Raw genomic sequence first — 27456 nt, forward strand, 5'->3', positions numbered from 1 at the left:
TACTTAAAACCCCAGCTCGGGCTATGGGGGAGGGGGTCTCCCGACCTGGTTCCGCAGGTTTTACTTACAGATTTTATGCTGTGTTCTCGGGCATTCCTCCCAGTTCAGGTTGGTGTATGATGAGTGGATGGTCTCGTTTGTCCCCCCGCAGTTATTCTGGATTATTTACTAGTTGTTTCTGTTTTTTTGTAGTTGTTCCGGGAGACTACTTAGCTTCCACTCCTATCTATGCCGCCATCTTGCCTGACTCTATGTTTGGGTTTTTTACCACCGCTTCCAAGGCACTTCCCGCTTTCCAGGCCTCTCCCCCTCCACAACCCAGGAGCCCTGAGTTCCCACAATCTTAGAAAGGGGAGGATGCTGTCACCAAGCCTAGCTGCTTTTGCTACATCCCCAAGAGCAAACAGCTCTGCCTGGGGATCATAAGACCTATTCTTCAGGTTGTTGTTTGGATTAAATGAGGTAATATTTAGTCAGTGCTCAGTACAGTATTCAGCACATGATAGGTACTTGATAAACAGTAGGTGGCATAATTATTTTCTCTTTAGTCACATCTCTTGTCAGTTGCTTCTCCCTTCAAACCACCCGTTTACCATCCCAAATAATCTGTCATCCCCCAAACAACTTGCCTTATGATTCTTAGCCTTTGCTTGTGCTGTTCCATCTGTCTAGGTGAAGAACCCCTATTCATCCTTCAAAACCCTATGCAGGATCCCCCTCCTCTGGGAATTCTTCCCTCATTTCCAGGCTCGGTCAAGTGTCTCATCTCTGTACCCACAGACTCTGGCCCCAGGGCTGTTGTGTTCCCTTTCTGTGCTCTGTGCCCAGGACCCAGGGCTCACGGTCCTCAGGGTACTCCAGAAAGAAGACACACCCTTCCAAAGAAAAAAAAGCCAAAAGGGAAGTTACTTCAAATATGAACACTGCAAATCCTAAATGAATACATTTTACCTGTGTCTACAAAATGAATCATTACATCAACTTTATTAATTGTCAAAGGCAATATTCAGAAAGTACTTGGAAACCATTTATCAGGCAAATATTTCAAGTGACATAGAGTTCTCAAGAATTTCTGTCCCATTCAATTGTAAACCAACTGCATTACTTGTGGCCAAGTAATTTCCAAAATAACATTCTAAAAATCTTTTCGGTGAATAACAGAGGAGAAGAGACTCAAAAGGACAAGACTGGGATGTATTTAAAAAAATGGAATATACACTGTAAGCTTTATATCAATGTTAAATTTCTTGAACTTGATAAACTGCACTTAAGGTAGACACACAAATGAATATCCTTGTTTTTAAGAAATGTACAAGGAAGTACTAAGTGTTCAAGGAGCATGGCGTATTCAGTCTACTCTCAGATGTTTAGAAAATAGATAAATAGATTGATAGATGGGTAGCTAAAGTAAATGTGGCAAAATGTTAAAATTGGTGGATCTGGGTATCTGGTGAGGCATGTTGGAATTCTCTGTATGGGTTTTGAATTATTTTTGCAACTGTCCTGTAAGTTTGAAATTATTTCAAAATAGAAAGGAAGAAAAAAAAAACTTTGGTGTTTTTTTTCTTCCTTTTCAGTCAGCTTTATTGAGGACTCATTTACATACAATAAAATTCACTATCTTTAAGTGAACAAATGGACAGATGTGTATAGTTGTGCAACCACTTCTGTGGACAAGATATAGAATATTTCCCAAACCCCTGGAAGTGCCCCTTGTAGTCAGTCCCCCCCACCCCCTTGCGTGGGAAACCACAGGTTGGTATTCTTTTCCCGCAGTTTTGCCTTTTCTAGAATGTCATATGAGTGGAATCATACGGCATGTCTGGCTTCTTTGGTTCAGGATAAGGAGTTGGAGGTTGCACGTTGTTGCAAGTATCCCATTCGTTCTTTTTAATTGTGGAGTAATAGCCCATTGTACGAATTTACCACAATTCACTTATCCATTCAGATATTGAAGGACATTTGAGTTTTTTCCAGCCTTTAGCTATTATGAGGAAAGCGCTATGAACACTGTTGTGCATAAGTCTTCGTGGGGACGTATATTTTCATTTCTCTAGGTGAGTGAGGTTCCTGGCTCTCAGTATTATTATTTTTTTTTTTTTAGCAAAAACCAAAACACCCACATGTGGGTGGTTTAACTGTTTGAGACGGTGGGTGGGGCTCCGCAGGTGAGTGCTTAGGGCCTGGAGGGGTCTGAAGGCGGCCCTCCTCCTCCTCAGGGCGCAGTCACACCGCGGGGGGAGCGCAGCGGGGTCTGAGATTTCCAGCTCAGGGGCGCACGAGCGCGGCACCGGGAGCACGCGGATGGGGACGCGCGGGCCGGGGCCTCTGCAAGCTCGGGGGAGGCCGGGGTCAGCACTCCCACCGCGCCCCTCCTCTCCTCGACCCCGGGCGCTGGGAGCTCCAGCTCCTCCCTCGGACCCGGGAGTAGGGATCCCCAACCCCACCCTCAGCACCTGGAATTCTCCCACAAATTCTCTGAGGTAGATGCTATTGGTAAACACATATTTTTAGATGAGGAAACAGGTTCAGAGAGTTAAGGAACACGCTGTAGGTTGCGGACGCAGCCTGGAAGTGGCAGAGGCGGGACTCGAACCCTTGACCACTCCAGAGCTGCACGCTCTTAACCCCAGAGCAGATGCAATCAGGGGCCGCGGGAACCGTTGGCCCCGCCCTCAGCCCCGGCCCCGTCCCAAGCCCAGGAACTACCGTTCCCAGCTCTCCTCGCGCCCGCGGCCTGTGCCCGTAGGTCCCGTCCCTGAAAGTCCCGCCTCTCAGCCCCAGCCCCGCCTCCGGTTCAGGAACTACCGTTCCCAGCGCTCCCCGCGCCCGCGGCCTGTGCCCATAGGTCCCGTCCCTGAAAGTCCCGCCTCTCAGCCCCGGCCCCGCCTCCGGTTCAGGAACTACCGTTCCCGGCTCTCCCCGCGCCCGCGGCCTGTGCCCATAGGTCCCGTCCCTGAAAGTCCCGCCTCTCAGCCCCGGCCCCGCCTCCGGTTCAGGAACTACCGTTCCCGGCTCTCCCCGCGCCCGCGGCCTGGGCTGGTAGGTCCGGTCCCCGCGCCCCCCGCGCTCCGACACCTCGTGGCCCCGCAGGCCGCGCCCTCCTCCACGTGGGCCGCCGGCGGCGCTCGGTCCCGGCTGCAGCCCCGGCGCGGCGTCCTTTTTCCCGGGCCGGCATGAGCCGCTACCTGCTGCCGGCGTCCGTGCTGGGCACGGTGGTGGGCGGCGCGGTCCTGCTCAAGTGAGTACGCCGGGGCGCGGCCGGGGGCAGGGCCGGGAGGCTCCCACTTGCTCCCGCACGCGGAGTCCTCGGCTCGGCGGGCGCCCTGGGCGCCGAGAGGGCCGCCCCTGGCCCAAGGTCACCCTGGGGCCCTTGGGAGCATTTAGGTCGAGTTCCTTCCGCGTTTTGCACTCATTCATTCAACATAATTCACATGTGTGCCATCCACAGCCGCGTCCGAAATTCAAGGACCAAAAGGGAGAGAGATGCACAGGCCTTTCTTTTCTTTCTTTTCTCCTGAGAAATTTGGGATTATCTTGAATATACAGAATAGTAACCACCGTTTATTATGCCCTGGGGGGAAATGCCTTCCCCTTGTTCACAGCCAGGAGTGAAAGCCAGGGTTAGATCCCCCAGTGTGTCTGATTTGAGGAACCATCTATAATTTAGCAGTAAAGGGCAAAGCCCGCTCAGTAATATGCTTGCAGGCCGTTGTTTTGTTACTGGCCGAGGGAGAAATCCCATCCGGTGGCTACATTGTAATCGATTTAACTAATTCCTCCTTAGGGGCTCTTTTGATTGGTTACATTGTTTCTGCAGTTAGAAATAGCACTGAATGTATTTCTGGGTATGTACCCCACCTTTTGAATCAACCTCTGCAAGTGGAATCTCTGGGGCAGAGGGAAGGCACACGTTTGTATCTTTGATACAAAAGGCCAATTCAGCACCCTGAGAGATTTAACTGTCTTTCCCTTTGGTAATTGAAGAAAGTGCCTGTTTTTCCACACTGTCAACAGCACCATTTATTACTGTGTTTAGAAATCCGCTCCTAGTTTGATCAAAGGGGAAAGTGGTATTTTCTTTCGACTTTGCGTCTCTTTGGGCTCTGTAAACGTGATCATCCTTTTCATATTTCCACCTATCTACTGAGGCTTTCTGTGTGCCAGGCCCTGAGTGTTTGGGCTCCAGGGGTGGGCCAGACTCTGGCTTGTACCTTGAGAGCATTTGGAGCAGGGGAGTGATGTGGACTGATTAATGCTTTACCAAGAGCTCTGGGAGACACTGGGAGGTGGCTGCAGATGTCCAGGTGGGCGCAGGAGAGGGGTTGAGAAGTGGGAGGGCACTGCTGGGGAGGTAGCTCCGGCAGTGCTGAAGGCTTGGGTGAGATCATTAAAGTGATAAATAATAATAAATGATAATACCTAACTGGTACAATAATATAATATATAACAAAAACTAATGAAAACGTAACAGTACATTTTCTATAATAGGATCTGATTTTATTCTATATAATAAATACTAAGAAGCCTCAGTTTATCTGACCTGTGGTGGAAAGTCAGTAGTGAGCGGGGGTTGAGAACCCTGACGTCATACTGGCTGGTTTTGAATCTTGACCCTTCCTACCATGTGCCCTTTGGTGGATGACCTACCTCCACTGAACCTCCATTTCCTCATCTGTGGATGAGGGAGGTCACCGAGCCCAGCTTCACTGGGGCTGCCACCAACATTTAACCATATAGCAGTGTGTGCCCAGCCTGTGGCACAGAGCTGGCCTGGCAGAGCTCCCCTGTCCGCGGGCACTGTCCCTTTAGACAGGCTGGCACGTTCTCAGGATGATTATGTGAGGAGGCAGTAGTGTTTCTTGAACACTTCCAGCATGCCAGTCTGGTTGCAAATGCTTCTCATAGCGTAACTTCAAGTCTCCACGAGACCCTGCGAGCCCTGAGTGCTGTAATCGCCCCTGTTTTACTGAGGAGGATGCTCACCCCAAAGTTACTCAGTTTGCAGAGTCTGCGGTTCAGTAGTGTGGGGCTTCAGGGTCAATCCGGCCCACTGCCTGCTTTTGTAAATAAAGCTTTATTGGCACACAGCCACACACATTCCTTTACCTCCCGTCTCTGGCTGCTTTCGGGCTTCCACTGCAGAGCCGAGTAGTTGCAGCCCGTACCATATGGCCTGACAAGCTGAAAATATTTACTGTCTGGCCCTGTGTGGATGGTGTTTCCTGACCCCTGCCTCTTTTATAGCTGTACAGGAGAACTTTCTGTGTGTGGAGTCTTCTGTACCTGCACTGCCCACTGGCTATGGCCACTGACACCCTGTGGCTACCGAGCACTGGAAGTCTGGCTGTTTCATCCCGGTTAAAGAAGAAAGCAGCGCAAATGGCTGGTGGCCACAGCTGTTCTCACGTGCGGCTGACATTTACTTGGCCAGTCCCTTGCTGGAGAACATTAGATTGTTTCCTGGGTTTAGCCTCCATGGATGGTGGGCCTGACCTCCCTACACTTCCGAGATGTAACCCTCCTCCAGAGATGTCCATGTCTCATCCCCAGAACCTGTGAACATGTTACTTTATGTGCCAAAAGGAACTTTGCAGACCTGGTTCAATTAAGGCTCATGAGATTGATACTGATCAAAAGCAGGGGATTCTCTGCCCAAAGCACTCAAATGACCAATTCCTGATACAAGCGGGCTTCAAAGAGAAAGAGTTGATTGCTAGATGCAAAGCAGGAGAGCAGATGGCCTGTTGGCCTAAAAATCTGTCTCCCCATATTGTAGTAATTCTGATAGTTTTATAGCATCAACAGGTGGGTGGGTTTTAGGATAATGAGCACAGTGGTCCCAGATGATGTAAATAGAGGTAATTTAATTATTGAGCATGCACAGGTTGATTATATGCTTAGTCACAGAATGTATGTAAGAAAATGGGGCCTTAATATGATGGGTGAGATTTTTAGTATTTTAATAAGGTATAGGTGACTTGTAGGTTAAAGTCTAAGCTACTGCCCATGTCAGGGGGGTACATTTTGGTTAGATCCAGCTCCCTCTATCAAGATAGCATTGGAATTGGGTGGGTTATTATGCTGACTCAGGGCCCTTCATTAATAAATATTAGAGGCTGTCTTTAGTGATCATAAGACTCTAAAGGCAAAAAGCCAGATAAAATGGGTATAGGTGAGGGTCAGTCACAGGGTTTTACAATCACATGGGCACGAGATAAAGGCTCCACAAGTATCATCAGAGATCAGGGCAGCTGGATCACAGTTCAGGGATTTCAAGTATCTTCCTCTGGCCACACTAATGTACCATAAAGTAAAATGAAATCTCTGTGTAATGACCCAGTAATAATAATCATCCCCCAAATCCTGACTTCTCTGTTACAAGGTGGGGGATTATCCCAGATTATCCGGGTGACCCAGTTTAAGAGGCGGGAGGTCAGGGCGAGTCAGAGAGGCCAGAAGATGCTGCGCCGCTGGCTCTGAAGATGGAGGAAGGGGCCACAAGCCACGGGATGCAGGCGACCTCCAGAACCTGAAAAGGCCGGGAGCAGATTCTCTCCTAGAAACCCCAGCAGGCACGCGGCCTTGCCGACAGCCAGATGTTAGCCCTGGGAGACTTTTTTCGCTCATAAATCTGAGATGTTCTGAGCCAGTACATTTGTGGTAGTTACAGGGGCTGCAGGAAACGACTATGGGGGCATTTATAAAATAACGATCGCAGTGGAGGAGGTTCTGCTGCACAGGTTCTGTGTCCTTCCTGCTCAGAAGGGTCATGCCCTTTGCTGAGCTCATACACTAGGGCATGTGTGGCGACAGGCGGCAGACAGACGGACCCGACTTGCTGTCTCTCCGCCGTAGGGACCATGTCGCTGGCGGGTCCTGCCCCAGCAAGGCCACCATTCCCGGGAAGACGGTCATCGTGACGGGCGCCAACACGGGCATCGGGAAGCAGACCGCCTTGGAACTGGCCAGACGAGGTGAGGTCCAGACGGGCTCAGGGCGTGAGGTCAGGCGGGCAGGAGCTTCAGTTTCCTGGAGGATTTTGAGGTCATTGGAGTCTTCTGCTTGCAAGTGGCAGAATCCAAGCTCAGCCCCCAAACTTTCACACACCTGGGCTGGGCAAGGGAGGGTCAGGGTCTGCAGAAGCTGTAGGACCCGCAGCATTTAGCGTGTGTGAGTGTCAGCCACACTCTTCCCACAGCCGTTGTACTTGGGCCTAATGGCTGGATCGGGGGCCTGGGTCCGTGGGTCAGAAGTCAGGGGTCACGACCTGGCTTCAGGCTGTTGCAGGCTTATGTCACCCCAACTTAGTAATTCCACTGTCCTTGTATGTAGTTTCTGGGAAGAAGGGCTCTGGTAGGCCCCTTCCGGGTCACGTGCCCACACATGGGGCTGGTCGCTGTGCACACTCGATTGGTTCATTCATTCATGAAATATTTACCGAGGCCCAGCTGTGGGCAGACACGACTGTGGGTCCCTGGGTGGATCAGCAAGCAAAGCAGCCACAGACGTCCATCTTAGAGGCGCCTGCAGACTTATCAGGAGACGGACAAGACGTGACATGTATTAAGCGTCAGCATGTTATACATCATGTTGGGAAGTGGTAGATGCCACAGGAAAAAATACCAACTGAGCAGGGTGTGGGTGGGAGCGCAGGTTGCAGGATTCCATGGTGTGCTCTGGTGGCCTCGTGGAGATGTGGGCAGAGCCGGGTGGGAAGCGGGATGCTAACCAAGTGCACGCAGAAAGGAAGGGCATTCCCGGCAGAGGGAACGGCCAAGGCACGTGAGAAGTGTCAAGGAGCTGGTGCGCTGGGGCGGGGCGAGCGTGAGGAGGAGTGGGAGGACATGAGACCGGAGAGGCCAGGGTCAGCGGATTGTGAAGGGCTTTGTGCACCCCGGTCAGGACTTTGGCTTTTATTCCAAGTGAACTGGGGAGCCACTGCACGTTCTTCAGCAGAGAACTGGCAGGAGCTGACGCCTCTTCTGACTTCCATCCACAGCTCAGTCCTGTTCTCAGGTTCCTAATCTTTTCTTTTAAAGAAATTTTTAACAGCTTTATAGAGCTACAATTCCCACACCACACAACTCACCCATTTAAGAGAACGATTCAGTGGCTTTTAGTATATTCACTGCATTGTGCAACCATCACCACAGTTGAGTTTAGAACATTTTCATCCCTCCAAAAGAAACCTTGCATTCCTCCATGGATGCTTGTGTCGTTTCCACCAAATAATGCTGCCGTGAACACTGTGGCACAAGTTTTGTGGACACGTGTTTTTATTTCTCGGTGGTGTGTGCCTGGGGCTGGATATTTTTTTAAATTTCCCCTGCCCTGGCTTCCAGGAGGCCGCGTCATCCTGGCCTGCCGGGACCTGGAGAAGTGTGAGGCGGCGGCAAGAGACATCCGCGGGGAGACCCTCAACCACCACGTCCACGCCCGGCACCTGGACTTGGCGTCCCTCAAGTCCGTCCGGCAGTTTGCAAAGAAGATCATCCAAGGTAGGGGGGAGCACGCTGGCCTTGTGGGGTGGGAGCCCTGGGTGGTCGGCTCCCAAGCCCAGGCTCTGCGACGTGAGCTAAACCAAGCGGGTTCTAGAGCGGTGACGATACCCCGTGGCCGCCGTGTTTTGTGCAACCTCTGAGCTGAGAATGCCTTTTACACTGCTAAATGGTTGATAAAAAAGAATCAAAAGAAGGTCATGTTTCATGACACGTGAAGATTGCATGACATTCAAATTTCAGTGCTCATAAAGCTTCACTGGCACACGGCCTCGCCCATTTGCTTGTGTTTCGTCTGTGGCTGCTTTCGGGCGCGGTGGCAGAGCTGAGTGGTTACGGCCGGGAGCCCGTGGCCGGCCAGGCTGAAAACACTTAGTGCCTGCCCTTTGCAGAAGAAATGTGCTGACCCCTCATCTGTAGGCAAACTAACTCCTTCTGTGTTAATCTGGGCCTCCAAGAAGCAGACGCCAAGGTGGGCTTAGACCCACCAAAGATTTATAGGGTGCGTAGACAAGAGCCCAGCTGCTCTCCTCAGGAAGTTCTGCCTGCAGGGCGGGCCCTCGGCCAGCGTCTGGGAACTGGATGTTGGGAGCTGTTGTTGGGGGTCCCAAGGCCACCCTCAGGTTCACAGGTGCAGTTTATTACAGCAGAAGGACACGGGTTAAAACCGCACAGGTAACAGGTGCACAGGTCGGGTCCAGGCCCACCAGGTGCGAGCTCCCTGGGGTCTCCTCTGAGTAGAGTTGTCCGGAGAGCACCTGACTCTCCCAGTAACCGGGTGACGACGCACACGGGGTATCGTCACCCACCGGGGGTCCACCTGTGCCTCGGTGCCAGGGCTTTTCCTGGGAGTCGATCATGTAGTGACCTCACTCCGTCTCTGGCCCCCCAGGGATGAAGCTGCTGCCACGTGGTCCCCGTCACAAATCACGTTGTTGTGCACTGTCTGGCCCGGCCTCGGCCCCCTGTAAACAAAGACGGAGGTCCCAGGGCTCAGAGGCCCCTCCCAGGCACACGTCAGGGGCCAGACCTTCCTTTGGAACACGCAGGGTGTGCACAGCCCAGGCCCGCTGGGTCAGCCTTCGCTGCACAGGAGGGTCCCGCTGTTCTGGACCCTTCAGAGCGGGCACAGGGCCTGGGTTGTTTGTGCAAACCCTGTGGCTTCTTCCAGGAGGCTGAGTCGGGGACTGTGCCTGGGCACCGAGACCCTCAGGAGCTTCCCTGGCAGGCGACACATCACACGCGTTGTCTCTGCTCGTGGCTTCTCAGGGAGGGCGCTCCACTGGAGCCTTGTCTCCTCCAGACCTTGCCCCCTGCACCTTCCCCTTTGCTGAGGGTGCCCGGTGCCCTTTCCTGTAATAAATGACAGCCATGAGGACGACAAGCTGCTGAGTCCTGTGGGCCGTCCTGGTGAGTCACCAAACCCAGGGCTGGTCTTGGGGACCCCCCGACACATGGGGGAACTTGTCTGTGGGGGAAGAACGGGGCGAGGGCTGGCGGAGGCTGGGATGCAGGCCAGGGGGAGGCAGGAAGGGCCCGAGACGGCAGTGCAGTTCCAAGTGTGTCAGCAGAGCTGGTGGGCATCTGTGGGCCAGTGTCATCTTCCGGGGCAGCCCGGGGCTCCCTGCCCTGCTTGGCCGTTGGTGGGGGCAGCTGCTGGGAGACACAGCTTAGGGCAGACGCAGCGATGGACCGGCAGCCGGCCAGTCAGGCTCTGGGGCCTGAGAGGTGCCTCTCCAGGACACCCCATGGCCTCCCACCCACAAGTGCTAATCGTGCCCCCACACTTAGGTCTGGGCTCTGTGCCCTCCGACCTTTGCCAGGCAGGCTCACTCCAGGCACGGGTGGGAGGAGAGAGAAGCTGGGGCCCATCTCCTGTCCCTCTCGGACTCAGGGGGTATCTCCAGCAGCCACTGTAACTTCCCGGTGGCTCCGGCTCCCACCCCCAGGCCCATGCGGACCCCGTTTCCACGCTCAGTCGGGCCCTGGTGCGGGTTTGCAGAGCTGTGAGTGTGTGACGGGTGTGGACAGGGCGGCTCCTGGACACGGAGCCGAGTCCCTTGGTGGAGGACAGTTAGCGGGGGAAGCGGGGCCGTGGGGATGAGTCGATTCAGGCCCTGCCTTAAAGGAGCACCCGGTCCACTGGGGAGATGGACGTGGACATGCCCTGAAATGCAGGACGGCGTGGGGACGGCATGGGGAACCCCCCCAACCCCTTGCCCCCACCCCCGCCTTGCCCGGGCGTGCTCTTTTCACAAATCCAGGGATTACGCTGGCGTTTTCCTGCAGTTCAGTCACACGATGAGTCACTCTCCTGGCTTCCCACCAGGTTTCCTCAAAACTCTTCACTTGCTTTCTTCAAATAGGGAGAGACGGGGTGAACATTCAGAAGGCACGAAGGTGCGCAAGGAAGGCCCCCCCGCCCCCGGCTGCCCAGGTACCTCTCCCCCACACAGCTGCCGTGGGAGACGGGCTCCTTCCTGCCGCCCGTGTACCCTCTGGAGACACCTGATGCATTTATAAAGCAAACAGCTGCATGTTTCCCCCCGCCCTCATTTTTTTTTAAGCAGCTTTATTGAGATAAATTCACATACCATAAGATCCATCTAAAGTGTACAGTCAGTGTCTTCTGTTAAATTCACAGAGCCGTGCATTCATCACCACAATCAATTCTAGACCATTTGCACCCTCAAGAGGGGTCACGATATACAGTCCTATATGCCATCCTCTGGCTTTCCTTCTAGTGATATTCACAGCCCTAAACATTCTCTTCCAACCACAGTCACACCCACATCTTGTCACTGTTAAACTCACTATAATGTGCTCCCATCACCTCCATCCAATTCCAAACCTTATTACACATTCTGCACAAATGAAGCATCAGCTCCACATTCTCTGCCCTGATTCTATCTTCTGGTGGCCTATGTTCTAGATACTAACTCCATGAGTTTGCTAGTGATACTTAGTTCATATTAGTATGTCATGCTATATTTGTCCTTTTGTGTCTGACTTATTCCACTCAGCATGTCTTTAAGTTTCATCCATGTAGTTGCATGCGTTGTGACTTCATTTCTTCTTAAAGCTGCATAATATTCCATCGTATGTATGTACCACGTTTTGTTTATCTCTATCGGTTGATGGACTCCTGGGTTGTTTCCATCTTTTAGCAATTGTGAATAATGCTGCTTTGAACATTGGCGTGCGAACGTCTGTTCACGTCTCTGCTTTTGGTTCTTCTGAGTATATACCTAGTAATGGGATTGCTGGATCATATGGCCGTTCTATACTTAACTCCTTGAGAAACTGGCACACTGTCTTCTACCATGGCTGCCCCATTCCACCTTCCCACCAACAGTGAGTGTGTTCCTATTTCTCCAACACTTTTTTTTTTATAATGGCTATTGAGGTAGGTGTGAGATGATACCTCATTATGGTTTTGATTTGCATTTCCCTGATAGCCAGTGAAGACGAGCATCTTTTTATGTGTGTTTTAGCCATTGTATTTCCTCTTTGGAAACATGTCTATTCATGTCTCTTGCCCACTTTAAATTGGGTTGTTTGTCTTTATCATTGAGTTGTAGGCTCTCTTTATATGTCCTGGATATATATTTTTTTAAATGAATATGCCCAATTTTTTATTAAATTTTCAAAGCTACATATCCCAAACGACCACTGTACGCCAAGCCCTAACCAACAGTACTCCCAAAATACTAGGTCCCAGTCTGAGCCTCTATAAAAGTTTCACCCACTAAGTTTATTTTTTAGGAACTTAAATCCCCCAGAGTGTTCCCAAGCCAGGTAAGTCCCCAAACCCAGAGGCAACAGCCTCTTTTAGAACAATGATCAGATGCAGCCCCTTCCCCATAATGTTAGTAACCCCTTTCAATGTGAACAAGTTAGGGTGGTCACTGCCCCTGAAGACTGAGAAACTGATTAAATGAGAGGAAGGGGTAGCAACAGACAAGATAGAATTTAACAAAGAATTACAAATACTGAATCTTTATATAAACAGATATATATTTATAATAAGGTGTTAGAATAGCTAGAAGGAAATAACTGAAATGGTGATACTGTAACCCACAGCATCCTTTAAATTTGCTCTCTAACTACTTGTTCAATTGTACTTTGAAAGTTATCACTGTTCTGTACGTAAGTTAAATTTCACAATAAAAAATGTATTAAAAATTACCAAAGGTAATGCTCATAGATAAGGCGGAACAGTGGAATTTACAAAACTGTTAGTTACACCATTACTACAGTTTTGCCCAGAAAATAGCCCAGTCTAGGTAGGAAACTTCCGTGGAGCTCTTGGAAAGGGAAAACCCGACTGGCTCCTGGTGGCCTTCTCTCTGCGTATGTGCGTGTACTTCACGCCCACCGCTCAGGAGCTCCTGCCAGAAGACGTGGGTGTCTTGAGAGTGCATGCTTGACATGTCAGTGTTTGATTTAGAGAGAAGAATCATTGTGGTGAGAAGCACCCCAGGACAGACACGATCTGCCTCAAGAAACTGCAAATGCCCTCGCACAGGCAGAGTTCAAGCAGGGAGCGGACAGCCTCTCAGCTGCACCCTTATGGTGGGGACGTGAGCCCGAGTAGGGGTGGGTCAGGTCCCTGGGAGCTCTAGTGTGTTCCCTATGATTCTTACAGGTTGAAAATGTGGATTTTTGTGATTTTGAAAATCAAGATATTTATTTTTCAATTCTAGGAAATACAAAAACTACCTTAGCTTTCTAATTTTTGCTTTTCGCTCTGGAACAACGATAAATCTTAATATGGTCCTTCTTGTAAGACTTTGATATTAGTTGTACACATTGCAGAATAAATGTGATACTGTCTTATTTCACAATGGTAGCATAGAATGTTGGCACTAGAAATACAAGTATCCATGAATGCACTGTGGGGGCAGTACTCTGCAGATACTAATCTGTCTGGATTTACAGGGGAGTGAGATAAATGATCAGCTCTCAGAGAAGGAGCAAGCAAAGGCTGCCTCTACTGGTTTTAGAAAGTGACTATTATTGCACCGATTGAGCTTGAAAGAGGAGCTGGACTTAACATATCATGTTTCCTTACAAATATTTTAAGTCAATTTCTCGTATACTATTTAAATACTTATTTCCAAAGCTCTTTTGTTAGAATATCTAGCATCAGCGTAGTTCATAGAATGCCAACGTTTCTATGATTCCACAAATACCTTTGCGTTTTCCAAATTCAAGGCTTGACACACAAAAACATAAGTCCTCATGAACTGTAAAGATTTGACTACACTAGAAGAAAAGAGTGTTAATAAAAATGAGAAATGTGATCACCCTGGATTCAGTCTCTGAAGATCTCAGCTACTTGAAAGTAATTTGATGGAATTTTCCACTTTCGTCATGTTTGTCCACAATCAAGTAAACTATAAACATGTAGCCCAGATGGGTTGTTGATACACAGATGATAATTAAAGTGAACATCAGAATATTTAATTGTTTCCATCTTACCTTGAATGTAGGCAAATTCTCCAGCAATTTCTGAATAATGATCTGAGGATTTTTTTAAACATTTTGTTTTGTAACTTGTCAGTTTTCTATAATATATATCCTGGATGTTAAACCCTTATTGGAAATGTGGTTTCCAAATATTTTCTCCCATTGAGGAGGCTGCCTTTTCACTACTTGACAGAGTCCTTTGACACAAGTATTCAGTTTTGAGGAGGTCCCATTTATCTGTTTTTTCTTTCATTGCTTGTACTTTGGGTGTAAAGTCTAAGAAACCACCTCCTACCACAAGATCTTGAAGATGCTTCCCTACATTATCTTCTAGGAGTTTTATGGTACTGTCTCTTACATTGGGGTCTTTGATCCACTTTGAATTAATTTTTATGTAGGGTGTGAGGTAGGGTTCCTCTTTCATTCTTTTGAATATGATATCTGGTTCTCCCAACCCCATTTGTTGAAGAGACTGTTATGTCCCAGTTCAGTGGTTTTGGGGGCCTTATCAAAGATCAGTTGACTGTAGATCTGGATGTCTATTTCCGAATTCTCAATTCGATTCCATTGATCAATATGTCTATCTTTGTGTCAATACCATGCTGTTTTGACTACTGTGGCTTTACAGTAGGCTTCAGAGTCAGGAAGTGTAAGTCCTCCCACTTCGTTTTTCTTTTTTAGAATTTTTTAGCAATTCGAGGCATCTTTCCCTTCCAAATAAATTTGATAACTAGCTTTTCCAAGTCTGCAAAGTAGGTTGTTGGAGTTTTGATTGGAATTGCATTGAATCTGTAGATGAGTTTGGGTAGGATTGACATCTTAATGACAGTTAGCCTTCCTATCCATGAACATGGAATATTTTTCCATCTCTTTAGGTCCCCTTCTATTTCTTTTAGTAAAGTTATGTGATTTTTGTGTATAGGTCTTCTACATCCTTGGTTAAGTTTATTCCTAGGTACTTGATTTTTTAGTTGCTATTGAGAATGGATTGTTTTTCTTGAGTGTCTCTTCAGTTAGGTCATTTCGAGTGTATAGGAACATTACTGACTTACGTGCATTAATCATGTATACTGCTACTTTGCTAAATTTGTTTATTAGCTCAAGTAGGTTATGTTGTCGGTTTCTCAGGGTTTTCCAAATAGAACATCATATCATCTGCAAATAAGGACAGTTTTACTTCTTCCTTTTCAATTTGGATGACTTTTATTTCTTTGTCTTGCCGGATTGCTCTAGCTAGCACTTCCAGCACAATGTTGAATATCGGTGGTGACAGTGGGCATCCTTGTCTTGTTCCTGATCTTAGAGGGAAGGCTTTCAGTCTCTCACCTTTGAGTACTATGCTGGCTGTGGTGTTTTCATATATGCCTTTTATCATATTGAGGAAGTTTCCTTCAATTCCAACCTTTTGAAGTGTTTATATCAAAAAAGGATGCTGGATTTTGTCAAATGCTTTTTCAGCATCTAATGAGATGATCATTTAATTTTTCCCTTTTGTTTTGTTAATACGTTGTTTAACATTGATTTTCTTATGTTGAACCATCCTTGTATGCCTGTGATGAACCCCACTTGGTCACAGTGTATGATTTTTTTAATGTGTCTTTGGATTCAATTTGCAGGTATTTTTTGAGAATTTTTGCATCTATATTCATGAGGGAAATTGGCCTGTAGTTTTCCTTTCTTGTAGCATCTTTACCTGGTTTTGGTATTAGAGTGATGTTGGCTTCATAAAATGAGTTAGGTAGTGTGCCGGTTTGAATGTATTATGTCCCCCAAAATGCCTTGTTCTTTAATGAAATCTTGTGGGGGCTGTCATATTAGTGTTGATTAGGTTGGAATCTTTGAATTAGGTTGTTTCCGTGGAGATGTGACCCACCTAACTGTGGGTAATATCATAGATTATTTCCATGGAGGTGTGGCCCCACCCATTCAGCATGGGTCTTAATTAAATCACTAGAGTCCTATAAGAGCTCAGACAGAAGGAGCTTGCTGCTGCAGCCAAGAGAGACTTTTGAAGATGGCCATTGAAAGTAGACTTTTTGCTACTCCAGAGTTTGCCTGGGAGATGCTAAGAGAATACCCCCAGATGCCTAGAGAGAAACATCTTGGAAGAAAGTCATTTTGGAACACAACCTGGGATCAGCAGACACCAGCCACGTGCCTTCCCACCTAACAGAGGTTTTCCAGACACCATTGGCCATCCTTCAGTATAGTTATCCTGCTGTTGATGACTTAGCTTGGACACTATTATGGCCTTAAAACTGTAACATTGTAACCAAATAAACCCCCTTTATAAAAACCAATCCATTTCTGGTATTTTGCATGACAGCAGCATTAGCAAACCAGAACAGGTAGTGTTCCATTTTCTTCAATTTTTTTTGAAAGAGTTTAAGTAAGATTAGTGTCAGTTTTTTTGGAAAGTTTGATAGAATTCCCCTTTGAAGCCATCTGGCCCTGGGCTTTAATTAAAAAAAAAAAAAAGAAGCTTCCCATAAATAAAATTCAGTTTTATTGAAATACATTCACACACCATACAATCATCCATGGTATACAATCCGCTGTCCACAGTATAACATAGTTATGTGTTCATCATCACAATCTATCTCTGAACATTTTCCTTACATCAGAAAGAACCAGAACAAGAATAAAAAATAAAAGTGAAAAAAGAACACCCAAATCATCCCCCCATCCCACCCCATTTGTCCTTTAGTTTTTATCCCCATTTTTCTACTCGTCCATACACTAGATAAAGGGGATGTGATCTACAGGGTCTTCACAATCACACTGTCACCCCTTGTTAATCTATATTATTATATAATTGTCTTCAGGAGTCCAGACTGCTGTGTTGGAGTTTGGTAGTTTCAGGTATTTACTTCTAGCTATTCCAATACATTAAAACCTAAGAGGTGTTATCTATATAGTGCATAAGAATGTCCACCAGAGTGACCTCTCAACTTATGGGAAGCTTTTTGATGACTGATTGGATCTCTTTGCTTGTGATTGGTTTGTTGAGGTCTTCTATTTCTTCTCTGGTCAGTCTGGGTTGTTCATGAGTTTCTAGGAAATTTTCCATTACCTCTAAGTTATCTAGTTTGTTGTTTCATATTTTTTAATCCATTCTGCCAATCTATGTCTTTCAATTGGGAGTTTAATCTATTAACATTCAGTGTTATTACTACGAAGGCAGTTCTTGAATCAGCCATCTTATCCTTCAGCTTTTATTTGTCCAATCTAATTTTTCCCTCTATTTCCTTTAAGGAACCCTTACTAAAACTCTTCAGTTCTGTGCCCTTCTCCAGACCTCTCTTTCCCTTCTTTTTCTCTCTATCAGTAGGGCTCCCTTTAGTATTTCTTGTAGGGCAGGTCTCTTGTTAGCAAATTCTCTCAGCATTTGTTTTTGAAAATTTTAAGCTCTCCTCAAATTTGAAGGAGAGCTTTGCTGGATAAAGTATTCTTGGCTGGCAACTTTTCCAGAATTTAAAATACGTCATGCCACTGCCTTCTCGCCTCCATGATGCCTGCTGAGTAGTCACTACTTAGTCTTATGCTGTTTTCCTTGTATACGGTGAATCGCTTCTCCCTTTACTGCTTTCAGAACTTTTCTCCTTCTCTTCAGCGTTTGCAAATCTGATCAGAACATGTCTCGGAGTAGTTTATTTGGATTTATTCTATTTGGAGTTTGTTGGGCATCTATGATTTGCATATTTATGTTGTTTAGAAGGTTTGGGAAGTTTTCCCCAAGAATGTCTTTGAATACTCTTCCTAGACCTTTACTCTTCCCCTTCTGGAATGCCGATGAGTCTTATGTTTGTGTGCTTCATGTTGTCCATCGCTTCCCTGAGATCTACTTCAAATTTTTTTATTTTTTCCACCATTCCTTCTTTTGTGCTTTCACTTTCCACCACACTATCTTTGAGTTCGCTAATTCTTTCCTCTACCTCTTCAAATCTGGTTTTATATGTCTCTAGTATATTTTTAATTTGATCAACAGGATCTTTTATTTCCATAAAATCTGCTATTTTAAACTTTATTCTTGCAAATTCTTCTTTATGCTCTTCTAGGGTCTTCTTGACGTCCTTTGTATCCTGAACCATCATATTGATGTTTGTGAGTACTTCTTTGACTAATTGCTCCAAATTCTGTGTCTCCTCTGGCTTTTTAATTTGGGTGCTTGGATTATCCATATCTTCTGGTTTCTTCATAGCTATTGTTTTTGGCCTCTTGGCATTTGCTTATCTTGATAGGGTTCTTTCAGGATTTTCAGGCTTATTTGAACACTTATCTATAATTTGACAGAGCTACAGCTTCATGCAGTGCACTTTCCCTGACCTACCAGCAGATAGCACTCCTGAGCCACCTCTTACCCTCAAGCCAGTTCTCCCCAACTTTGTGCACTGAGTGGGGGTCCAAACCATGTGGAAGTCCTATCAGTGCTCCAGTTTTCCATGTGCAGTGGGGACTGGCAGCGCTGTGGGTGGGGGGTGTGCCTTATGCAGTTTGGCAGGGAGAACGCATCAGGACACATGATCATAGCCTTTCCCGGGGCTGCAGGTGGTGTACCTGGGGCTGCAGAGCTGCGCATCTTCCCCTTGCAGTTCAGATACCCTGCAGTCCCTCTCTGCGGGATGCCCACGGGTCCCTGTGATTGGGGGAGGGTTCCTGGCTCCTTGGTGTGGCACCTCTGCCTCTAGGCTGTGCACACCGCAGGCTTCTGTGGAGGAAGGGTAGGCGCCTTTGCAAGCCTGCCGAATCCCGAATTTCCTCAAGGAAGCTTTCGGCTGCGACACTGTGAGGGGGTGTCTCCTGGCCAGCTGCAAAGATGGCTGCTCAGGGCATGGAAAGCTACTCCCTTCCACTCTCATCTACCTGCTTGCAATGGCCGTTGCCTGGCATGGGGGCTCTTGGCCACTGGCCCGCTTGTCTGTGGCTCTGGCTGCCTGTTCCCCGGTGGCTTTCTGGGCCGAACACTCACCTGTTTGTCTGTGGCTCTGGCCCTGTTCCCTGGTGGCTTTCCGGGTTGAACACTCACCCGTCTGCAAATGCAGCCTGTCAGTTTCTCCGAATACACAGTCACTATGGGTGTAGGAGTCCTTGCCCAGCTGGTGGAACCCTGGAGCTGCTGTTCTGGAGCACTTTCTTTCCTTTATCTAGCGGTTTTCATGGAGGAGAGTTTTGCTCTGTCTCTCCTAATCTGCCATCTTGGATCCCCCCTCTTTCTTGCTTTTTGATGTATGCATTTAGAACTATAAATTTCCCTCTTGGCACTGCTGTTCTCGTTTGCTAATGCTACCCTTTTGTAAAACACCAGAAATGGATTGGCTTTTATAAAGGGAGTTTATTTAGTTACACAGTTACAGTCTTAAGGCCATAAAGTGTCCAAGGTAACATTATCAACAGTTGGGTACCTTCACTGGAGGATGGCCAATGGTGTCTGGGAAACCTCTGCTAGCTAGGAAGGCACATGGCTGGCGTCTGCTCCGGAGTTCCGGTTTCAAAATGGCTTTCTCCCAGGTCATTCCTCTCTAGGCTTCAGCTTCTCTCCAAAATGTGACTCTCAGTTGCTCTTGGGGCATTTATCCTCTCTTAGCTTCTCTGGAGCAAGAGTCTGCTTTCAATGGCTGTCTTCAAACTCTCATTTGCAGCTCCTTTCTCAGCTTCTGTGCATTCTTCAAAGTGTCCCTCTTGGCTGTAGCAAGCTCACTCCTTCTGTCTGAGCTTATATAGTGCTCTAGTAAACTAATCAAGGCCCATCTTGAATGGGCGGGGCCACACCTCCATGGAAATTATCCAATGAAAGATCTCGCCCATAGTTGAGTGATCACATCTCCACAGAAACATCCAATCAGAAGTCTCCAACCCAATCAACACCAATACGTTTCCTGCCCACACAACACTGCATCAAAGATAATGGCATTTTGGGGGACATGATACATCCAAACCAGCACACCTGCCTTTGCTGCATCCCACAGGTTTTGATATGTCGTGTTCTCATTTTCATTCATCTAGATTTTTACAGATTTCACTTTACCCACTGGTTGTTTAGGAGTGTGTTGTTTAACCTCTCTATATTTGGGAAAGATCTGGTTCTTTGATGGTTATGGATATCTATTTGCATTCTGTTATGGTCAGAGAATGTGCTTTGAATAATTCCAATCGTGTAAATTTTACCAAGACTTTTTTTGTGCCCCAGTTTATGAGCTATCTTGGAGAACACCCCATGGGTGCTAGAGAAGAATGTATATCCTGATACTCTGGGATGTAACGATCCATAAATGTCTGTTAAGTCTAATTCATTTATCACATTGTTTAGGTTCTGAATTTCCTAATTGGTTCTCTGTCTGGTTGTTCATCTATAGAAAAGGATGGTGTATTGAAGTCTCCCACTATTATTGTAGACATATCTGTTGCTTCCTTCAGTTTTGCCAATGTTTCTCTCATGTACTTTTGAGTTCCTTGATTTGGTGCATAAACATTTATGACTGTTATTTCTTCTTGGTGAAGTGTCCCTTTTGTAAATATATAGTGTCCTCCTTTGTCTCTTGTGACATCTTTGCATTTAAAGTCTGTTTTGTCCTTATTAGTATAACTACATCAGCTTTATTTTGGTTGCAGCTTACATAGAATATTTTTTTTTCCATCCTTTCACTTTCAATCTCTTTGTGTGGCAGTCTAAGATGAGTCTCTTCTAAATAGCATGTCGATGGGTCATACTTTTTCATCCATTCTACCAGTCTGCATCTTTTAATTGGGGAAGTTAATCCATTCACATTCAAAGTTATTGTGAAGGGAGTTCTTGAACCAGACATCTTATCCTTTGGCTTTTAGTTGTCAGATCTATTTTTTTCCCTCTCTTCCCCCCCCCCTTTGTTTTCCTTACAAATACTCTTCAGTTTTGATTTCTTCTCCAGACTTCTCTCTCCTTTTTCTCAGGTAGTAGAGCTCCCTTTAGTATTTCTTGCAGGGCAGGTCTTGTTAACAAAATTCCCTGAGCATTTGTTTGTCTGCAAAAATTTGAAACTCTCCCTCAATTTTGAAGGAGAGCTTTGCTGTATAAAGAATTCTTGACTGGCAGTTCTTTTTCTTTCAGAATCTTAAATATGTCATACCACTGCCTTCTCACCTCCACGGTGCCCACTGAGTAGTCAGTAGTTTGTCTTATGTGGCTTCCCCTGTATGTGGTGAATCGCTTCTCTCTTGCTGCTTTCAGAACTTTCCCATTCTCTTCAGCATTTGGCAATCTGATTAGTATATGTCCTGGAGAGGGTTATTTGGATTTATTCCATTTGGAGTTCATTGGGCACCTTTGATTAGCATATTTATGCTGTGTAGAAGAGTTGGAAATTTTCCTCAGCTATGTCTTGAAATACTCTTCCTAGCCCTTTAGTCTTCTCTTTTCCATCTGGGACACCAGTGATTCTTATATTTGTTTGCTTCACGTTGTCCTTCATTTCCTGGAGATCCATTTCTAATTTTTAAATTTTTTTCACTATTTGTTTATGTTAACATTCAATTGTCATATCCTCTACTTCACTTCTTTCTTCTGCCTCTTCAAATCTGCTGTTATATGTCTCTAGTATATTTTAAATTTGATCAGCAGTATGTTTTATTTCCATAAGCTCTGCTACTCTAAAATTTACTCTTTCAAATTCTTCTTTATGCTCATCTACAGTCTTCTTGATGTCCATTATGTCCTTAACCATCTTGTTGAAGTTGTTTTAGAGATTTGTGTGTACCTCTGTAATTGCTCCAAATTTCGTGTCTCTTCCAGCTTTTTAATTTTTTCTTTTGGCTTGCCCATATCTTCTAGATTCTTCAAGTGCTTTATGATTTTCTATTGGTTTTATGGCATTTTCTTGTCTTGATAAGGTTATTTTGGAAATGCAAGATTATTTGAGCATTTATATATAATTTGGCAGAGCTACAGCTTGCTAGAGTGCAGTTTCCCTTTTCCACCAGCAGGTGGCACTCTTGGGCTGCCATTTACTCTCAAGCCAGCTTTCTCTGAACTACTCTTGTGCGCTGGGCATGGTCCAAACCAGGTGGGGAACCAATCAGTGCACCAGTTCTTGGTGTGCACTGGGGACTGCCTGCCCTGGGGGTGTAATGTGGGCCCTGAGCAGTTCAGCAGGGAGTCCACTCAAGGGCACCCTCCAGCGCAAACGTGCCCCGCTCCCTGCCTGCCATGCACCCACAAATCTCCGGGGTGTGGGAGGGCTCCTGGTGCTTCTGTATGGTGCATCCCGCAGACTTCCATGGTGGGGAGAGTGAGTGCTGCCTCCCCTTCCCTCATGGGAGCTCCCACTGTCTGGCTGTGGAGAGTCACCTCCCAGCTGACTGCCAAGGTGGGTGCCTGGGAGCGGAGAGCCGCTGCTCACTGCCTTGTCTGGAGGTTGTCTCGCTGCTGCCGGCCTGGGAGTTGGTCCCAGCCAAACAAACTCACCCCGTCTTTCGAGTCGCCATCTCTCACGTTTTTGTCCACGTCCCCTCCACGTACTGTGGGGGCCCTCTAGGGCTGGTTCACATTCCGAACCTGTGGTCCTGGGCAGCCCCTCTCTAGTTACTTTCACGGAGGAGAAGCCCGTTCCACCTCACCTTCTCTGCCATCTTCCTGGAAGTCTCTCCTCTGACTTGATTTTCTCCTTTGGGCCACATCTTCCTGTTTCTTGGTTTGGCTTATTTTTTGCCGATGTCTGGGAATCAGATTATCTTGGTGAGTTTACTCTGAAGGTTAGATTCTCTCTGTTTTCAAAGCTTTTGTTGACTGGGTTTGTGTTAATGTTCTTCTTTGACTCTTGGTTCATCAGTATTACCCACCTGGGGGTGGGGGACAGGGACTGACAAAGCAGGCGCACACCAGCTCCACAGGGCCCAGGGAGGGGATCAGGTAAAAATGCCAAAAGGCTTTTAATTCCACCCCCTAGGGGTGCGCTTTTCCTGCCTGCCACCAGAGGGCATCTTCGGCAGCCTTATCCCCTCGGCCCTGGGACACCGAGACGCTCCCTGGACCCCAGACAATGGCGGAGCCGCCCCGGGCGGGTGGGTTTCAACCCCGGTGGTCCCAGCAGTGCACATTCGCCAGCCACAAGCTGGCACAGTGCTGGACCACGTCTCACCCTGTCCTTGGGAGAGTGGACCTCCGTGGCCCTGCCTGTCTACCAGGAAGAGGAGACCCCAAAGCTTTAGCCCTGAGAGTGGGGGTGGGCACAGGAGCCGGGGCAAGGGGGGTCACTCACAATCTCTCCCCGCAGCTTCCCCATCTCTTCATCCCACACTTTCCTGGGTGCTGCCGAGCACGCCCCCGCTCTCCAGAGCCCAAATCCGCTGTTGCAGACGGTTTCTGCCCCACTCAGGATTGTTTTCTGGGATAGAAGAGAGCCCAGCCTCTCCCTGATCAGCCTCCTTGGATCCCTCCCCAGAGCCTGTATTCTTGCCCGCAGTTCCACTCCACCTCTCCAAATAAATCACAAAACAGAGGCTCTGTTAAGAAGGCACTGTTATCCGTCCCATTTCACCGACGGGGAAACCGAGTCTGTCATTGGGCCAGTTCCTTGTGCAAGTAAAGCGGCAGGTTTGGGAATCAGCCCTGGACTCTGCCTGCAGAGCCTCGGCCCCCACCACGAGCCCCCAGTTTGAGGCCCACAGACTCCTGCAGCAATCGTGGCTTCCTTCCCTTTCAGAAGAAGCCTCGGAGGTGCACACGGGGCGCTGGGGCTGTGCTTCGGGCAGGCGTGGTGCTGACGGCTCTGTGTGCACCCCTGTCTTCCAGAGGAGGAGCGAGTGGACATCCTGGTGAACAACGCAGCTGTGATGCGGTGCCCCCACTGGACCACCGAGGACGGCTTTGAGATGCAGTTTGGTGTTAATCACCTGGGTGAGGCCGCTGGCTGGGGCTCTGCACTGGGTGTTGGGAGGGGGTTCTCCTGTTTTCTTTGAGGTGGCAGGACCCGGCCCCTCCTGTGGGCACTGAGTTCTTGCTAGGCCATTTTTTTGTTGTGGGGGATGTTCAGCAGCCTCCCTGGCCTCTGTCTACTACGTGCCAGTAGCACGTCTTCCCCACCATGTTGGCAATCAAAAATATCCCTGGACGTTGCCAGAAGTTCTGCAAAATGGCCCTTGGTTGACAACCACTGAGTTACTGGGAGGGTGAAATAAGGCGATGTTCTCAGTGTGGTCCTAGGGATGAAGTGAAGGTTCAGTAAGTGTTAGTTTATGTTGTCCTTTCACAAGGCCACTTCCTCTTGACGAACTTGCTGCTGGACAAGCTGAAAGCCTCGGCCCCTTCGCGGATCATCAACCTCTCCTCGTTGGCCCATGTTGCTGGACACATGGACTTTGAGGATCTGAACTGGGAGAAGAGGAAGTATGACACCAAAGCTGCGTACTGCCAGAGCAAGCTGGCCATCGTCCTGTTCACCAGGGAGCTGAGCCGGCGGCTGCAAGGTGCGTGTGCAGCGGGCCTTGCTGTTCTCTGTCTCCTGGGCAGTCAGGCGTCGGCTCCAGGATGGAGTAGGCAGATATGTGGCACACGTACCCCCTGCCCCCTCCTGCTGCCTGGAGCAGACCTCGCTAATCAAGCGCAGCACTCTTCCCACTGGCCTGGATGTGCACCTAAGCACTTGGTGCTCTAGGCCAGTGGCTCTCAACCCGGGGTGATTTTGGCCGCTGGGGACATTTGGCAACATCTGGAGACTTTTTTTGGGGGAGGGGTGCTCCTGGCACCTATGGGCAGAGGCCAGGGCTCATCTGAACATCCTGCAGTGCACAGGACACAGCCCCCAGCCCCCTGCCCCACATAGAATGATCCAGCCCCCGCTGTCCGTGGTGCTGAGGCTGGGAAGCTGCCCTCGGCCCTTTTGCTCTCACAGACCAGCGACACCAGCACCGCCTGGGAGCTCATACAACCACAGCCTTTCAGACCCCACCCCAAATTCAGAGTCTTGGGGTGGCGCCAGGGGTCTCCCCAGGTGACGTTTACACACCCTCAGAATTGGGCTCTGCTCTGGGCAACCACGGGACAGCACTGCCTTGCAGAATGAAATGCCTTCGAGGGTGTGTTTATGGGGTGGGAAGAGCTTATTTTAAAGAAATTTTTGTGGTGGTGACACGTGTACAGTTTGGTGGTGTTGCTTACACTCAGTATTGTGCCACCATCACCACAATGTTTTTCCCCACCGTGAGTGGAAACCCTGAACCCCACATTGAGACTTCGGAGAGAGCGGTAAGACCTGGACTGAGGGGAGAAAACGGCGCACACACTGTGGGGACGCCACCCTGCAGGGTTTGGGTGTGCAGCCGCAGCCTTCCGGGCGGGATGGACCTGCCCTCTGCCCGCCCCTCCTGACCCTGCTTCTCCCCCCAGGCACGGGTGTGACGGTGAACGCGCTGCACCCTGGCGTGGCCAGGACGGAACTGGGCAGGCACACGGGCATGCACAGCTCAGCCTTCTCCAGCTTCACGCTCGGTGAGCACCCCAGGACCCCCTGCTTGGGGCCACCCCTCACCCTCTCCCGGGTCCGTCTTCGGCTGCCAGAGCTGCCAGAACAAACAGTACAGATGGGTCAGCTCACAGTTTTGGAGGCTAGAAGTCCAACATCAGGTGTCGGTGGGATCGGGCTTTCTCCGAAGTCTGCGGGGTTCTGGCCGGGGCTTGCAGCCTCTACCTCCGCCACGTGCCACCTGCCGCTGGGCCTAAGTGTCCTTTGCTAGAGAGGACCCCGGTTGTTGGGTTAGGCCACCCTGATCCACTTTGCCCCCCCCTTAACTGCCACCGTCAAAGATCCTGATAGCAGACAGGCTCCCGTCCACAGGAACCCCTCTCCATGGGGCGGAGTGTAACAGCCTCCATGGCGCTGAGGAGGGGTCTCATCCCGTCTTTATCTGACCCACCGGCCCCAGAGCAGCCCCGGGTCAGTCCAGCCAGGCCAGGGCTGCTCACCTGGGAGGCGCGTTTGCCCTGAGCCTCCGTGACCTCATCCGCACACCGAGGGCCGTTGTACCTCGTCACAGCTGTGGGGGAGTAGGTGAGGCCCCCGCCTCCCAGCACCGGCCTGGCCCAGAGTCTAAGCTGAACAAGCAGAGCTTTATAACTGTTATTTATATCCCTAAAAAACAAAAAAACAAAGAACAAGAAAACATGTAGTGGGTGAGTGCTGGGTATCAGGAATCTTATGCTGAGGTGGTACAGGGTACATTCAGTAAATGAAAGTTACTGTTTAAAAAAAATCTTATTGTGGTAACAAAATAAAATTTCCCATTTTAACCACAGTAAATGTTATTTTAGTGAAAAGGGTGGAGTGAGGCAACACCGAGAGGAGGGAGGGAAAAGCAGGGAAGGCGTCCCACAGGAGGCAGGTTTGTGCTGGTGCCTGTGTCTGCAGCGATCTGGCTGGGTGGCGCCAGGGGAGGGAGCTCCAGGTGGAGGGAACCCCGAGGGCAAAGGCAGGGGGTGGGCTTGTTCCTGGGTGGGCTCTGCGGAGTTGAGGGTGACTTGGTCTTGGGCTTGGAGCACCCCGAGGGTGGGCTGGATGTCTCGTGCTCTCCTCCTAACCATGTGGGCTGCTTGCAGGGCCCGTCTTCTGGCTGCTGGTCAAGAGCCCCCAGTTGGCAGCGCAGCCCAGCACGTACCTGGCCGTGGCAGAGGAACTGGAGGGTGTTTCTGGAAAGTACTTTGATGGGCTCAGAGAGAAGACCCCAGCCACTGAGGCTGAGGATGAAGAGATAGCCCAGAGGCTTTGGGCTGAAAGTGCCCGACTGGTGGGCTTGGAGACGTCCCATGGGGCCGCTGGGGGTGGGCAGCCCCTCCCCAAATAACTCCTGGGACAGCTGTGAGTGCAGCCAACCAGGAGGCAGAGCCCCCAGATGGGGCTGTGAGACCGAGGGCAGGAGCTGTGCGCACAGCACCTTCCGGTACAGCCTCAGCACCTGATGGGCCTGGGGCTCGGAGCGCAGGTGGGCACCGTGTGCCCTGGGGCCAGCGGGAGAGCCTGGCCTCAGATCCTCCCTTGGGAGCCTCAGCTGGATGTGCTGGGGATGTCGGCTCCCCTGGTGGTGGGTGAGGCAAGGAGAGCCGATGTCGGCTGTGATGCCGGGTGGCCTGGCCAGCTGTCCTGAGCGTGGACCCCTGGCCTGCTGTCCCTGTGGGACCCCACATGGCCTGTCTCCTTGCCGAGCCTTGGTCCTCCAGCTCTCAAGCACGTGCAGTCACTGCAGATTCTCCTCGGGTGGTTTGATGGGCAGCGAGGCCCTTGGTGACGGCCGCTGGGCATGCTGCCGGGTCAGACCCCAGCCTCGGTGCTGGCACCAAGACAGACAACAGGGTGACGAGAGCCGTCTTGTCACTGAGTCATGGCAGAGCTGCGGGGGTGAGAAGCCCTCACCACGGCCAGGACCCAGGATGCCTGGGGTGACGACATTCCCTGCAGTTCCGGTTATTAAACGAGCCTCCACCCTCAGACTCCCACTTTAATAAAGAAAAAAGTCTAGCGGA

At 49.2% G+C, this 27456-nt stretch overlaps 1 protein-coding gene across 1 annotated transcript; it reads left to right on the top strand.

Annotated features, from left to right (window-relative positions):
• The first annotated feature begins 3042 nt into the window (after positions 1-3042).
• Positions 3043-27456, top strand: RDH13 (retinol dehydrogenase 13). The gene is made up of 7 exons (XM_037819772.1): positions 3043-3241; positions 6859-6977; positions 8346-8501; positions 23737-23841; positions 24198-24410; positions 25330-25431; positions 26536-27456. Exons 1-7 carry the CDS (start codon positions 3177-3179, stop codon positions 26778-26780), a joined length of 1005 nt encoding a protein of 334 aa, XP_037675700.1. The 5' UTR covers positions 3043-3176; the 3' UTR covers positions 26781-27456.

The sequence above is a fragment of the Choloepus didactylus genome, chromosome 27 (assembly GCF_015220235.1).
Source record: "Choloepus didactylus isolate mChoDid1 chromosome 27, mChoDid1.pri, whole genome shotgun sequence".
Lineage (NCBI taxonomy): Eukaryota > Metazoa > Chordata > Mammalia > Pilosa > Megalonychidae > Choloepus > Choloepus didactylus.

Coding starts and splice junctions, on each gene's coding strand:
- RDH13 (XM_037819772.1), top strand. CDS start 3,177: ATGAGCCGCTACCTGCTGCCGGCGTCCGTGCTGGGCACGGTGGTGGGC. Junction 6,978..8,345: donor CTTGGAACTGGCCAGACGAG/GTGAGGTCCAGA, acceptor CCTGGCTTCCAG/GAGGCCGCGTCATCCTGGCC. Junction 23,842..24,197: donor GTTTGGTGTTAATCACCTGG/GTGAGGCCGCTG, acceptor TCCTTTCACAAG/GCCACTTCCTCTTGACGAAC.